This window comes from Cotesia glomerata, linkage group LG10 (genome assembly GCF_020080835.1).
Source record: "Cotesia glomerata isolate CgM1 linkage group LG10, MPM_Cglom_v2.3, whole genome shotgun sequence".
NCBI classification, from domain to species: Eukaryota; Metazoa; Arthropoda; class Insecta; order Hymenoptera; family Braconidae; genus Cotesia; species Cotesia glomerata.
The window spans coordinates 15,456,713-15,469,493 of NC_058167.1; the positions used below are offsets into that span (position 1 = coordinate 15,456,713).

Here is a 12,781-nt window from a genome sequence, read left to right on the forward strand (position 1 = left end):
TTGTTGATAAATATTTATTGACTAATAAAAAATTCGAGAAAAAAATATTATTTCATCTTTATTATTTAATAATTAACAACTTACAATAGAAGCAAACTAATAATTGAAAAAAAAAAAAAAAATACATTTTTTTTTTTTTTTAATTTTTAATTTTTAACATTTCATTTACAGTTAAATGTATAATCCTTGTAGAGATTCGATTTTTCCGATGCGAAATCTATTTCACCAGAACAGATCAACGATCTATCTTTTCCGTCGGGCGAAAAACAGAATTCAACACGTTCATAATCGGCCTTCAAGCAGCTATTAACTTCAAGTTTTAGATAGAAAATTTTGTTATACGAAATCTCTGAGTTATTTAAGAAAATGTAAGAAGCCCTTTCGCTCTCTAAAACAACTAATAGCATATTATCAGGATGTGGAATTTGTTTGTTAATCTCTGTTTGAGCAACTTCTAAAACTTGATGGTTGAAAAAATTATCGTACACGTCAACATTATTCATTTCCCAACATTTTATGGCATTTTCCCCAAATTTTTCGGTTAGAGGCTCATAAAATATATGAATTGTGCACAATTTTAATGGCGATGACTTTTTTTGCATGAAACATTCCTCATTTTTAAGATCAACATCATAATTCAGATTTTCGGTAACAGGACAATGAGTCTCCCCAATTACTGCCTTGACGAAAAAATATGTATTATTTTCAGGCGCATTAGAATATTCCATAACAGCACTGTCTACTACAACAGATTCCAGAATTATTTTCTCTTTATAATAATTTTTGTTTATTATTGGAAGAGCTGTTTTCAATATTTTCTTCTGCATAATATCTGAAGCAGAGTTGCCTCCCGAGGCTAGTGGATTTAAAGTTTTCCAATCTTCAGTTTGGGATAAATTTATTAGATCACTAATACTTTCCTCAACCTTGATGGAAATTATGATAAATATCTTGAGAACAAAACATATTGAAACTTTTGATAACTTCATAGTTTACTGTTATTTTTTTAGAGTGTTAACAACTTGACAACATCACAACTGTTAAAGCCCAAGTTTGCAGCAGTAATTTATATATCGCTTTTAATAGCCACATTTTTCCTTGTGAGTGGCTTAAAGCTAATAAATATTTTATTTCAAAAACGAACGATAGATCAACGCGTGTATTTATACTATTTCAATTTTATACAGAAAGAAAATTATTTATAAAATAATTTTTTTTTTATAATAAAAAATTCTTCCGCTCAGATTATATTATTGCAATTAATCTTTTAAAATTATTTCTCTGTTTACATTTTGTGTAAATGTCATAATTATAGTCACGGTTTCTTTTATTTAATTTTATCGTTATCGAGATATAGTTCATTAAATAATTTTCAGAAAACTAATCATTGAAAAATGAAACACTTTTCACTTTTTTTTTCATACTTGATAAAATAAATTTAGTATTAGTTATTTAAAACAATCTAACTCCGGATGTCGGAGTATTTTTACATCTTATTTCCTAAATTTGTTGGTCTATTTAATGGATAGTTACAAGTTATAAGCTATAATTAAATAACAATTAACATTTCTAATAATTAAAAACAAATGATTGTTTTTTATGTAAAAAGAAAAAAAAAATTAATAAGCAGTAAGTATATATTTATAATTATTGTAAATAGCAAAACATTTTGCATGATGATAATTTTTTGGAATTTGTATCATCTTGAGTAGCACTCGACACGGATATCCGTGTAACTGCAACCATAAATACCGTGTGTGGGTTACTCACCATTATATTCAATAGCAAACTCTTGGTAAAGTAAAGGAGCATCAACATAAAGTGTAGAGGTAAAAGCCATAGCATAGCATGCACATGTGAGTTTGTTCAATTGGAGGGAATTGAACGAGGAAAGAGAAAGAGTATTCTTCTTTAGTGAAGAAAGACGTTGACGGTGAAAAAAAGAAAGAGAGAATCGAACAGCATCGAGGCATGAGAAGCATGAGGCTTAATCCCGTGGCGACCAGCTCACCAGTTGGTGGTTTAGAATCAACCAGGTGAACTGAGAGCTAAAAGCATATATATACACAACACGAGAGTCCCGGTCTGCCGCCTCGGACACTCTAGTCCCGGTTAAGTTCGTTGTCCGAGAGGCTACGATTTCATCAGTGTCTCCTTTAATAACGTGTCGCCAACGCCATTTCATCTTAATAATTATTACTTTTAATCATCTCAAGTAATTCCAAAAGTTTGTTTTTAAAAAATCAAGTTAACTCTAAATTATTATTATAAAAAAAAAAAAAATCAGTTAGTAATAACAAATTAATCAATCTCAGAAGCTAAAAAATTAATTGATATGTTATTTAGTGATTTGTGTGTTAATTATAATTACTATGCATTGGATGTTAAGTTTTACTATTAAGTAAATAAAAAATATTTTTTTTCATAACACATCAACTGGTTTTAATTGTGACCAATTGGATTTTAAAAAGATTTTTTAACAAAGTTAATGTAAGTCAGAAAAAATTTTTTACATTATTATTTAATTAATTTAACTATTACAATTATAACTTATAACCAGTTTTGATTTTATCTTGATGACATAGTTTTAATTTGAGGTATATACAACATATACGATTAGTGCAACAATTAATACAGTAATTATTTGTCTTTAACGTATCTTAACCAGTTAGCTATGATATATGATACAAACTACAAATAATGTATTTAATATGTTAAATAATTTATTTATCTGATTATAATCATGAGAAGTAATGTCTCTGAAGTGTTACAAGCTAACACACATCACATCACGTTATTCGCTTAGTCAACTGAGACGGAAACTGGGATATGAAACGCACGCGCGTGTAACTTAACAATATCTTTCTCTCCGTGTGATCCGGAAGTAGGTTATTGGTAAATATAAACTAGCGGTTGTATTTTTTTTTTATTTTTATTATTTTAAAATATTGATAATAATTAATTAAGAAAAAAAAAAAAAATAGCACACTTATTTTAAATATTATATTTAATAAACAGAAATTAAATTTTTTTATTGCTGTAATTTTACGCTCCATTTTACACATTTCTCTTACTCAATTTTATGCGTGAAAAAATTTCAACATTATCAAATTTGTTATTCTTAAATTAAATGTTTTGTGGATTGAGAGAAAATAATTTTTTTTTTTTTTAATTTCATACAATTATTGTTGCTGTTGCTGTTAGAATTTTTGAGTATGTTTGTAATTTTGTTAAAAAAATATCAACCAAGCCTTTAAATATATAAAACACTATTTGCTTTTATCCGCTCTATTTATCTTAAAGCTGTCGTGAGAAAATATGCAATGTACCGCCCCAGGAAATACAATGTAAGTAGAGTAGATTTTCACAGGTTTAAAAGAATTGAGAGGTCGCGGTTATTTTGCGTGAGTCAATGTGTTTTATGTCGCTGATTAGTACAAAAAAAAAAAAAACATCTGTTTGAATAGTACGTACGCTATTAGTAATTTGATTAAATGTTATTTATTAATTATGACTCGGGAAATGTTTATTTTAATAAAATGAGGTCTCATTCTCAATATGATGAGGTAGCATATGCTTTTCTTGGATGTTGTACTGTACAAGTTACTGTACTCGGAAAAAATCTTTCTTTGAGCACAATACATAATATCTATTTGGGTCAACAAAATAATGCATTTTAATAATGAATCTTAAGAAGAGTATTAAGGCGTGTAAATGAATTACCTACATAGAACAATTCATTAATCGGTAATAAAAGCAAAGTTGAATAAAATTTTCAATAAACAAGGTCCTTGAGTTTTAATTCTTACTAATTCCAATAGTATTTTTTTAAGTATATTTATTCAAATAATGCAACTGAAAATTTTGAGGATATGTATGTATTTGGAATACAACGCGGCTTGTCATCATATACATGTTAGTGCCCGCAATTCTTCAGATATCTTTATGAAACTCGACATAATTCTTCTTTAGGTAAATACCTTGAACGAGTTAGAAGATGAACAAAATCGGTTGATTAGTTTAGCTTTAACAAATCTACTTCCATTTCAAATGCCGAATGGCTTTTCTACATCAATTAAATTTTTTTTTTGTTTAGTAAAAAAACTTAAAATAGTACAGATATGTTTCATAATTTGTAACACCTTTCAGATGTTTCGAAAGTTCTCAAGATTCTTAAACTTGTATCAAATTAATCATCACGACAGAATGCTCTAGAAAATACTATAAATGTCTGGAATGTTCCAGAATCTACTTGAAATTGTACTTTTTGGATATAAAACTCTGACTGTATACAATAATATATTATTTTTCTAAAAATTTTCATGTGCACTTATTTAATTAAATTATATAACTAAATTATCGTGAAAACAGTATTTATTAAGATTAAATCAACATCTCGACTTTATGCAAAATTGAAAAAGAAATGAAATTAATTAATTAATCACATGATACTTCTCGCTCTCACTTATCTGCCTAAATTAATGTTAATAACCAAATTAAAAAGTAGAACATGATAAAATAATTAAATAAATCGAAATCAATCAATCTAGAATTGATTTCTCCTAAAAATTTATATTTATCTCTAAAATGAAATTCGAAAACCCCAACACTTTCTATTTTTTCTCCATAAAGTGACACTTGTCTTTTAGTTACTGGCATATTTCTCTTCTATCTCTGTTTTTTATTATTCAATTAACTATCACACGAGACATTAAAATGCTAACATGCTTGGAATATTTCTATCATTAATAATTTTATTAAGTCTTAAGAAATAGGTGTAATAAAAAATTTTAAATTAAACTTTTACGTATGACTCGAATTTTTATTAATGTGAGGCTAAAATTTTTTCTTGTAAGACAAATTTGAATGCATTAAAAGCAAAGATCATTTAAAAAAAAATTTTAAGCCAGAAGTCAATCCTAGACCTTCCCAATGACATATCAGATACTTTAGCTCAGCCTAGTAAAAAAAATAATTGCAATGATATTTATACCTACTAAATACATACTTATATGTAAATATATAAGCTAATATGAAGAATGTCTAAAAATGTCTAAAGAAAGTCAGTAGTAGCAACTTACTGAAGTGACATCCGGAGTGAGTTCACGCGAGTGAAAACTCATGAGAGAAATAAGGCGGTGTGTAACTTGGTTGGGAAAACACATAAAAACATATATAATAAATAAAAGTATTATACATGATACATGATATATTCTTCATGTCCTTCACCTACATAAACTAATAACCATCATCGCTGTAAAATTAAAACTAAAAAATAAATAAGTAAGCAGAATTAGTATATATTTATCTCTTGCATGCTATCTTGTTCTAGCCGATTAACTTGAAAATATAGTTATCTTTAATCATACTAGTAAATTATTACATTTATCTATAATCGTGTTTTTTTAAATATAAAGTATCAAACACAAAAACCGAGAAATTTTATATTTCATCTTAACATAGTGTACTTTATGTTTATGGCTTCAATACTGTTCTCTCACTCGACATTATTGGAATCATGCAATTAATTTATTACATTATTTTTCTTACATGCGAAAATAGTTTTCAGATATAATAAATTAGAAATTGAAAAAAAAAAAAAAACAATCGATATGATGAGTTTATAAGTGCTTTGCGTAGTAAAATACAGTTATTATAATTTTTTGTTTGTTTTGTTGTTTTTTAATTGGTAGAGTGACAGAGAAAATTTATTTTGTTTTGACCTTCACGGATTTTTGAACTCTAAATATAATATAATTTTTTTAATAATATGAGGTTATTGTCTTCTTATTTATGAATTATGGATTACAAAATTTTATTTTTTTTCCCTTTCATTCGTACACGGTAAAAAAATTTATAATATAAAAAAAAATTAATGTATAATGAATTTATACATATGAAATGGTATTTGTATCTTAAATAAATTAGTATAATAATGTACTGATTAACAATCAAATCGAAATAGTTTCTAAAAGACTTAAAATTTATAAATTAACAAGTCTAATTAGCCGTAACATAATTATTATTGATTGAATGACTCTCGACTGTTTGATCAAACAATGATTAAATGTTTATAAATGGTTATGAGTTATGACATAACAGTATTTTTACGTCTTTGTAATTATTTCGGTGAAAGAAAAGTACCGATAATAAACATCAATAAATTTTATTTTAACAGTTTATTTAAAATTTATTGATACAAGGACTACAAATGATGTGATTAAAATATATTAATTTAAAAATTCCAATGAAATTTAATATTCATCAAAATTCCCAATATCAAGAAACAAGAAACGAGGTAGCATATTTATGTCAAGTACAGGTTTTTGAACTCGAATTACTAAATATTTATTTAATTAGTTAATTAGTAATCTAATAGTGTCAACTGTCGATTGAAAAATAACAAGAGAAATTTATTTAAAAAACATAAGCATATAAATCTAACAAAGTTATTAAATCACACTTTCACATAAAATAAAAAATATGAAGATTTAAATTATTTTTGTATTTACTTGATTGAAACTTTCGTTGACTTTTACTAATAACTAATGACTTACGCGATTAACTAAATTAATTTCATTTAACTGAAAGTGTAATGTGTTAAAACAAAATTCTAAATACACAAAAAAAAAAAAAACTACTAATACTTGATCTCTCAGTAAATAACTCTCATTAATTACCTTAATCATCAAAACCATCTCAATAAAAGAAAAATATCAAGAAATTATATTGGACTTATCTAAAACAGCTTTATTTTATATTTAACTCAATTACATGATGCGATAATCAGATAATAAAAATAGAAATCTATAATAGAATAAAGGAAAGTACAATAAGATTATTATAACATTGAGGTGAATTTCTGAATTAATGAATAAAAAGTATTAACATAATTAAAGTAATCTTATATATTGCAAAAAAATTCTTCTTGAGATCAATTATTATCATAATTATTGTATTAAAAACGATTTTTAAAAAAACACTAACGATAATCGAATATTCTACAATAAACTAGAAAGCTGAACGGGTAAAATTTAACTGTTTCAAATGATTAAGCGCTGTATATAGCTGTTACGTTTGACAACACAACTATGTATTATGTATAACAATTCACGGTCTCTCTTTTTATTTATGATCGTCTTATAATACTTGCCGTTTTAATCGATTGATTATAAATTGTGCATAAAAATTAACTCGGAATTATTAAAATGTTAATCATTCAAACCAGAATCATTAAGTTTTTATTGAAACCAATGAACCGATTAATTAACTACAACAAATTTTAAAAATCTCGCACATGTCATTTATCGATACAAAATTATTATCACATTTAATTTAAAAAATTCAATATTTTTTAACTATTGCAACTACGCAATAAAATAATGACACTAAGTATTGATATCTAATATGTGTTGCGTCGTTTGATGATTGTTGATCGTTTGCGTGAAATCTTACTTACTTACAATAAGTAAAATAAATACTTAATATAATTACGTAATAAGATTATTCAATGTTAGGATTAATTGAATATTAGATTAAATAAAAAATTTTTAAATTAATACTGTAACAACAATGAAATATACTAAAAAATTTTAATAAATTTAATTGTAGTTTTAGAAATTAATAGCCTTCGATATGATATCAAGTAATAACATGATGTTCAGTTCATATTTGTAATAGTTATTTACAATACCGCATTACGCCGATAGCAATCTAGATATGGTTATGACAGGAAAAATTTCTATACTACTAAGACTAAGATAGCTAATTTAATAATTCACCTACACTGTTAATGATAGGTGTTGTTACAATAGCATTCTAGCAATTTTCACTTATTGATAGCTTAGATTGTTTTGATAGTATAATATTTTTAGTGAAAATTAAGAGCAAAAAAATTTTAATTGAATATTAACGATGTAGACGCAAGAGACTTTCAGTTATTTTATTTTGGAATTCGAATTTTCTCTTTAAAAAAAAAAATTTAGAAGTAAAATGAATTCTAATGTAGTTATAACTCAGTGCAATATTTTTTGCAATAAATAATTGATTATTTAAATACTTTCTACAATGTTTCCCTTCTACGGACTACTAGAAAGTATAAATTTTAATATCAAGTATTTGTAGCAATAAAGTCGTTAATCGTAAGTATAATTGTATTTCTACATATAATGAACGTCAATTTATGGTCAACACTCACAAGACTGTAAGAAACAAAATTACATTAAGAAAAACCGTCGAATCAAATTTAATTAATTTAGAGATCACATAGACGTTAATTAACTCAAATTTGATTAATAAAGCTTGTAGAGCATTTTACCATTCAGACTAATCACTCAAATAAACTTTTTCTTTACCAAACACCTATACGACTATAAACTTTTCCTTTTACCTTAATTATGGGTACCAATAATAAAGTAACGACGACATTGATGTCTAAATTGTAATGAGTCATTACTAATGACAAAAAGTATCAAATTATAAAAATTGAAGGAAAAGCACTAAATTAATTGATAATAATCATTCGTATAGTCGAATTATTATCACTAACGGTTGTAAAAAAAAAAAAAAAATAGAAAGCTGAACTAATAAAAATTAAATGATTCAAATGAATACATTATAACCACATATACATTTAAATACAACTTATCTGTAATCGCCTTTAATGACCATACTCAACAAAACCGTTAGTCAATTGATAAAGTAAAATACAAAATATATAATGACTGGAAAATATGGACAACAGTGACTAATATAATTTCTTTTTTTTTTAAATAAAAAAATCGATTTTTTTCGACATAGCATCTAAGAACTAACTAAATTATTACTTATTTCACATATGATATACGTAAATATTTTTAAAAGAAAATCATTTCTTTTCATTGTAATTATCATTGAAAAAATTTTTTGATCGTAAAGCACAATGCTTCGCGTCATGAGTCGTGCAATTTATAAATCCAATTAAGTTAAAATTAAAATTCAGAAGCCAAATGGAAGAAATGAGATTTTCTTATATATAATTATAGTTGTATGAAAAAAAAAAAAATATATATATATATATATATATATATATATATATATATATATATATATATATATATATATATCAACAGGTACTTACAAATACATAAACATATATTGCGTACAACTAAGAACGCAATCATTTCCGCAAATCGTTAAATTCGATCTTTTATTATTCATTATTATTACTTAATAGCAATTCATAATCATGGTATAAAAATAATACTGTATTGTTTATTTCTTTTTCAGAGAATAAGAGAAAGGAATGATAGCTACAAACTGCGTTAAAGTTTAATAAAATGTTATTACGGCGGACGAAATGGCAAGGGATCATTTAGGGTCGGATTATTCAGAGAACATGAGTGACACAACAACTTATAGTTGTAAGACAATTTCTGTCGAGAAGGTAATTACTTACATATATGTTTCAATAAAATCATAAATTTTTTGAGTGAAATTTTATTTAAAATGATATAAAACTTTAAAAATATAATTAGAAATAATGAAAAAGACTCATGTCTGAAAAACTGAGAAATATTAAACTAAAGAACTTTTTAATTATAATGACTACTTTAATTTGATGACTAATCTAACTAACAAATATGTCAAGTACTTGACATCTAAATTATAAATACACGAACTTGAAACAATTAATCAATGAAATAATTACAAAAAGAAGTTTTCCCAATTTCGGAACATGATTCACATGTTTTATATTTTCAAATCGCTTAAAATACCAGCCAGTAAGTAAATTGAAATCTTTAAAGTTCTAGAATATATAGATATCCTATAACTAAAAATTAATGATTAGTTGTGTGAAAGTTAACTTATAAGATTGAAATATTAGTTTTATTAGCTGAAACCAAAGTACGTGATTTCAATTTCCAGTACATTTTATTGTGAATTGATTAATGAATAAGAATTCAATATTAACAGTGACAGCAAAATAAATAATAAATAACTCTTTCTCTAATTTTTGTAATAAAAAGTGTCTTCTGCAAAGAAAAAAAGAAAGTTATGTTTTTTATTATTTTTGTGAAATTGTGATTACTAGAGCTTAATTTAATGGTAAGTAATTAGTATATTTGTAACCTAGGGCAGGAAAATAAGAAATGTCTCAGATTACATGTAATTGTTGACCAAGGCGAAGCCGAGGTCGACAAACATGTGATCTGAGGCTTTCTTATTTCCTGCCCGTGGTAAGAATACTATTTTTCTCCTCGACGGAGGCAGAAAGCGGTATTTTTATTTAGCGCAGCGGGCGGAAAATTGACGCTTTCCGCCCGGAGGGGAGAAAACATTTTTCAAAAAACTTGAGGTATGCTACGATATCTTTTAAATGCGTCGTTTAATTTTGACTTGACGTCGTTTGATGTAATTATATTTTTTAACCTTCTGAGCCTAATGGGTGTTTCCCCCACTCTTGGTAAAACGCCCCCTTCTACATTTACTTTACACGCTCCCCACTCCAGTACCACGCGGCTCACTTAGTCCAAGTTCGGCGTTAAAGGGTTGTTAAGCGAAATAATTTTTTATCGAGTCTGAAGTCGATTCAGTGATAAATTTCAAAGTTATTTCAAAATAATCGCCTAGAAAAAAATTTTTTATCAATTTCTATTGTCGAATATCTTCAAAATGCCTCGAAGAATTTTTTAATAACCTTTGAAATTTGTAAAACGTGAAGTTGAAAGTTTTTAATCTTGGTACAGTAATCCAATAACAAGTAATTAATAAACTATTTAGTCAAGGTTGTTTGTTGCTTGAAGCAATTTTTTATCAAATTATATTTTTCATAAACTGATTTGTCAGAATTATAAAATAAAATATTGCTGTGATGATAACAAAATAAAAAAAAAAAAATTAGGAAAACGGTTGACCCTGAAGGCCATCCCTGCAACTTCCCGCCAATTCTATACCTAAACGCTTGAAATTGCACTTATGACGTTTTTGAGCTCTTCGAGCTCATAAATACAATTTGTGTGTTATTTTGAGCTCGGAGAGCTCAAAAAGTTGATAAAAGTTTGATAAAACACTATTTTTTGAATTTTCAAATCGCAATAACTTTTGAATGAATGAACCGATTTTCACGCGGTTGGTGGCATTCGACGCAGTTTTTTAAACATCATGAAAAATCTTCAAGTTTAAATTGATACAACGTAAAATTTCGGAGTAATTCCGAAAAAACACTTTTTTCGGTTTTCTTTCGTCAACGATAACTCACGAACGAATCAATCGATTTTGACCGGAGTAGCGGCGATTGACGTGGTTTTTTTTATGTTAAGAGCTGATTAGTTTTTGGAATTAATCGGTAGAGCCGTTTAAAAGTTATTCCAAAAAAACCACATTTGAAAAAAATTTTTTTTGTAGTTTTTTTGGGATTTTACCGAAATCTACCGGTCCGAATCGTTCCAAAGTATATTCAAAATCTAAGTTTAGTGAAATCCTTTCGAACGGCACCAACTGCGATCAAATCGGTCAAGCCGTTCAAAAGTTATGAGAGGTTTACATCCACACACACACACACACACACACACACACACACACACACATACATACAGGCATACAGACACCATCGCGGGAATAGTCAGGGAAGCTTTCTAGGACCTTGAAACGTCGAGATTCGATGAAAACACGATTTTCGTAAAACGGGGTGAAAACAATAACTTCCCGATTTTTGAAAATCTTCGATTTTCTTAGCGGGAAGTTAAAAAAACTGCCATGAAATACTGATAACAAAAAATTTCAGGGATGGCCTACCGGTCAACTGCTCTTTACATTTTTTTTTTTTAAACTAAAAAAATTAATTTTTGGATTGCATTATGTTTAGGTTATAATATATTATATGCGCAAATCATTATAATAAAATCATAATATTTTTTCATCTAAACTAATTCAACATAAAAATTTTACATATTTCTAATAATAATTTTGCGTCGTAAATAATGGAAGCAATTAGTTGATGACTTTAAGTACACTTGACTTTGTCAAGCTATTTAAACTGTAACCACTGCATTGTTGGTATCATATAAAATCATTAAGTACGACGATAACATCATAATAGACTAGTTGGAACCAATAACAAATACTAAACAATCATATTATTGAAGAGCAATGCTGCTGTTAATCATTGTAAAATTTTTTCTTTTTATAAGTATACAAGGGGAAAAAATAAAAGACTCTTGTTCGAATAATGGTTATTTGGTAAGTTTTACATTTATAAATATTACATCTAATTAATTTAATGTTAATTTCGCCATTTGGTCTGTACCTTATTGGTATAATAAAAATTAACCAATTGTCAACAATGCTTTAGTGTTGTGACAACGAAGATTGCTGCATCAAAATGTGTCTTTATTCGACAGAATCATCTACAGGTTCTTGCGTTTCAGAAATTGAAAACTTTTCAGATTATCTTGATGGGTCACCAAGAGCACTAAAATACTTATTGGTACCCTAGTAATACGTACAAGCTCTACGCTTATATGTGTATAAGTCTCAAAATTATTCATATTTTTATTATACAGTATGTGCTTAGAACTTGTACTTTTTTTTTTTTAGTCTATATTACGTGATTATATTAGGAATGGTTATCATGATTAAGAATTTTATTGATCTTTTATTTTTCAGTGTATTTCAGATGATGATTGCTGTTCCGATTATTGCGCAACTCTGATTTTTAATAGTAAAATGCATTTCTGCCTAGAACAACCTTAAATAATTTCTCATAAGAGTATATTCCGGCAACTAACAATAAGAAAAAAAA

At 26.7% G+C, this 12,781-nt stretch overlaps 1 protein-coding gene across 4 annotated transcripts in view; it reads left to right on the forward strand.

Moving 5' to 3' along the window:
• The first annotated feature begins 2,337 nt into the window (after positions 1-2,337).
• LOC123272835 (espin) overlaps positions 2,338-12,781 on the forward strand; it is a 37,786-nt gene continuing 27,342 nt past the window's right edge. For 3 of the 4 annotated variants that reach the window (XM_044739838.1, XM_044739837.1, XM_044739840.1), the window contains exons 1-2: positions 2,338-2,490; positions 9,268-9,424. In XM_044739838.1, coding sequence (XP_044595773.1) covers positions 9,338-9,424 — 87 coding nt within the window. In that variant the 5' untranslated portion in view covers positions 2,338-2,490; positions 9,268-9,337. Of the gene's footprint in view, positions 2,491-2,754; positions 2,896-9,267; positions 9,425-12,781 lie in introns of those variants that run through there. The other variant, XM_044739839.1, reaches the window with a different exon arrangement.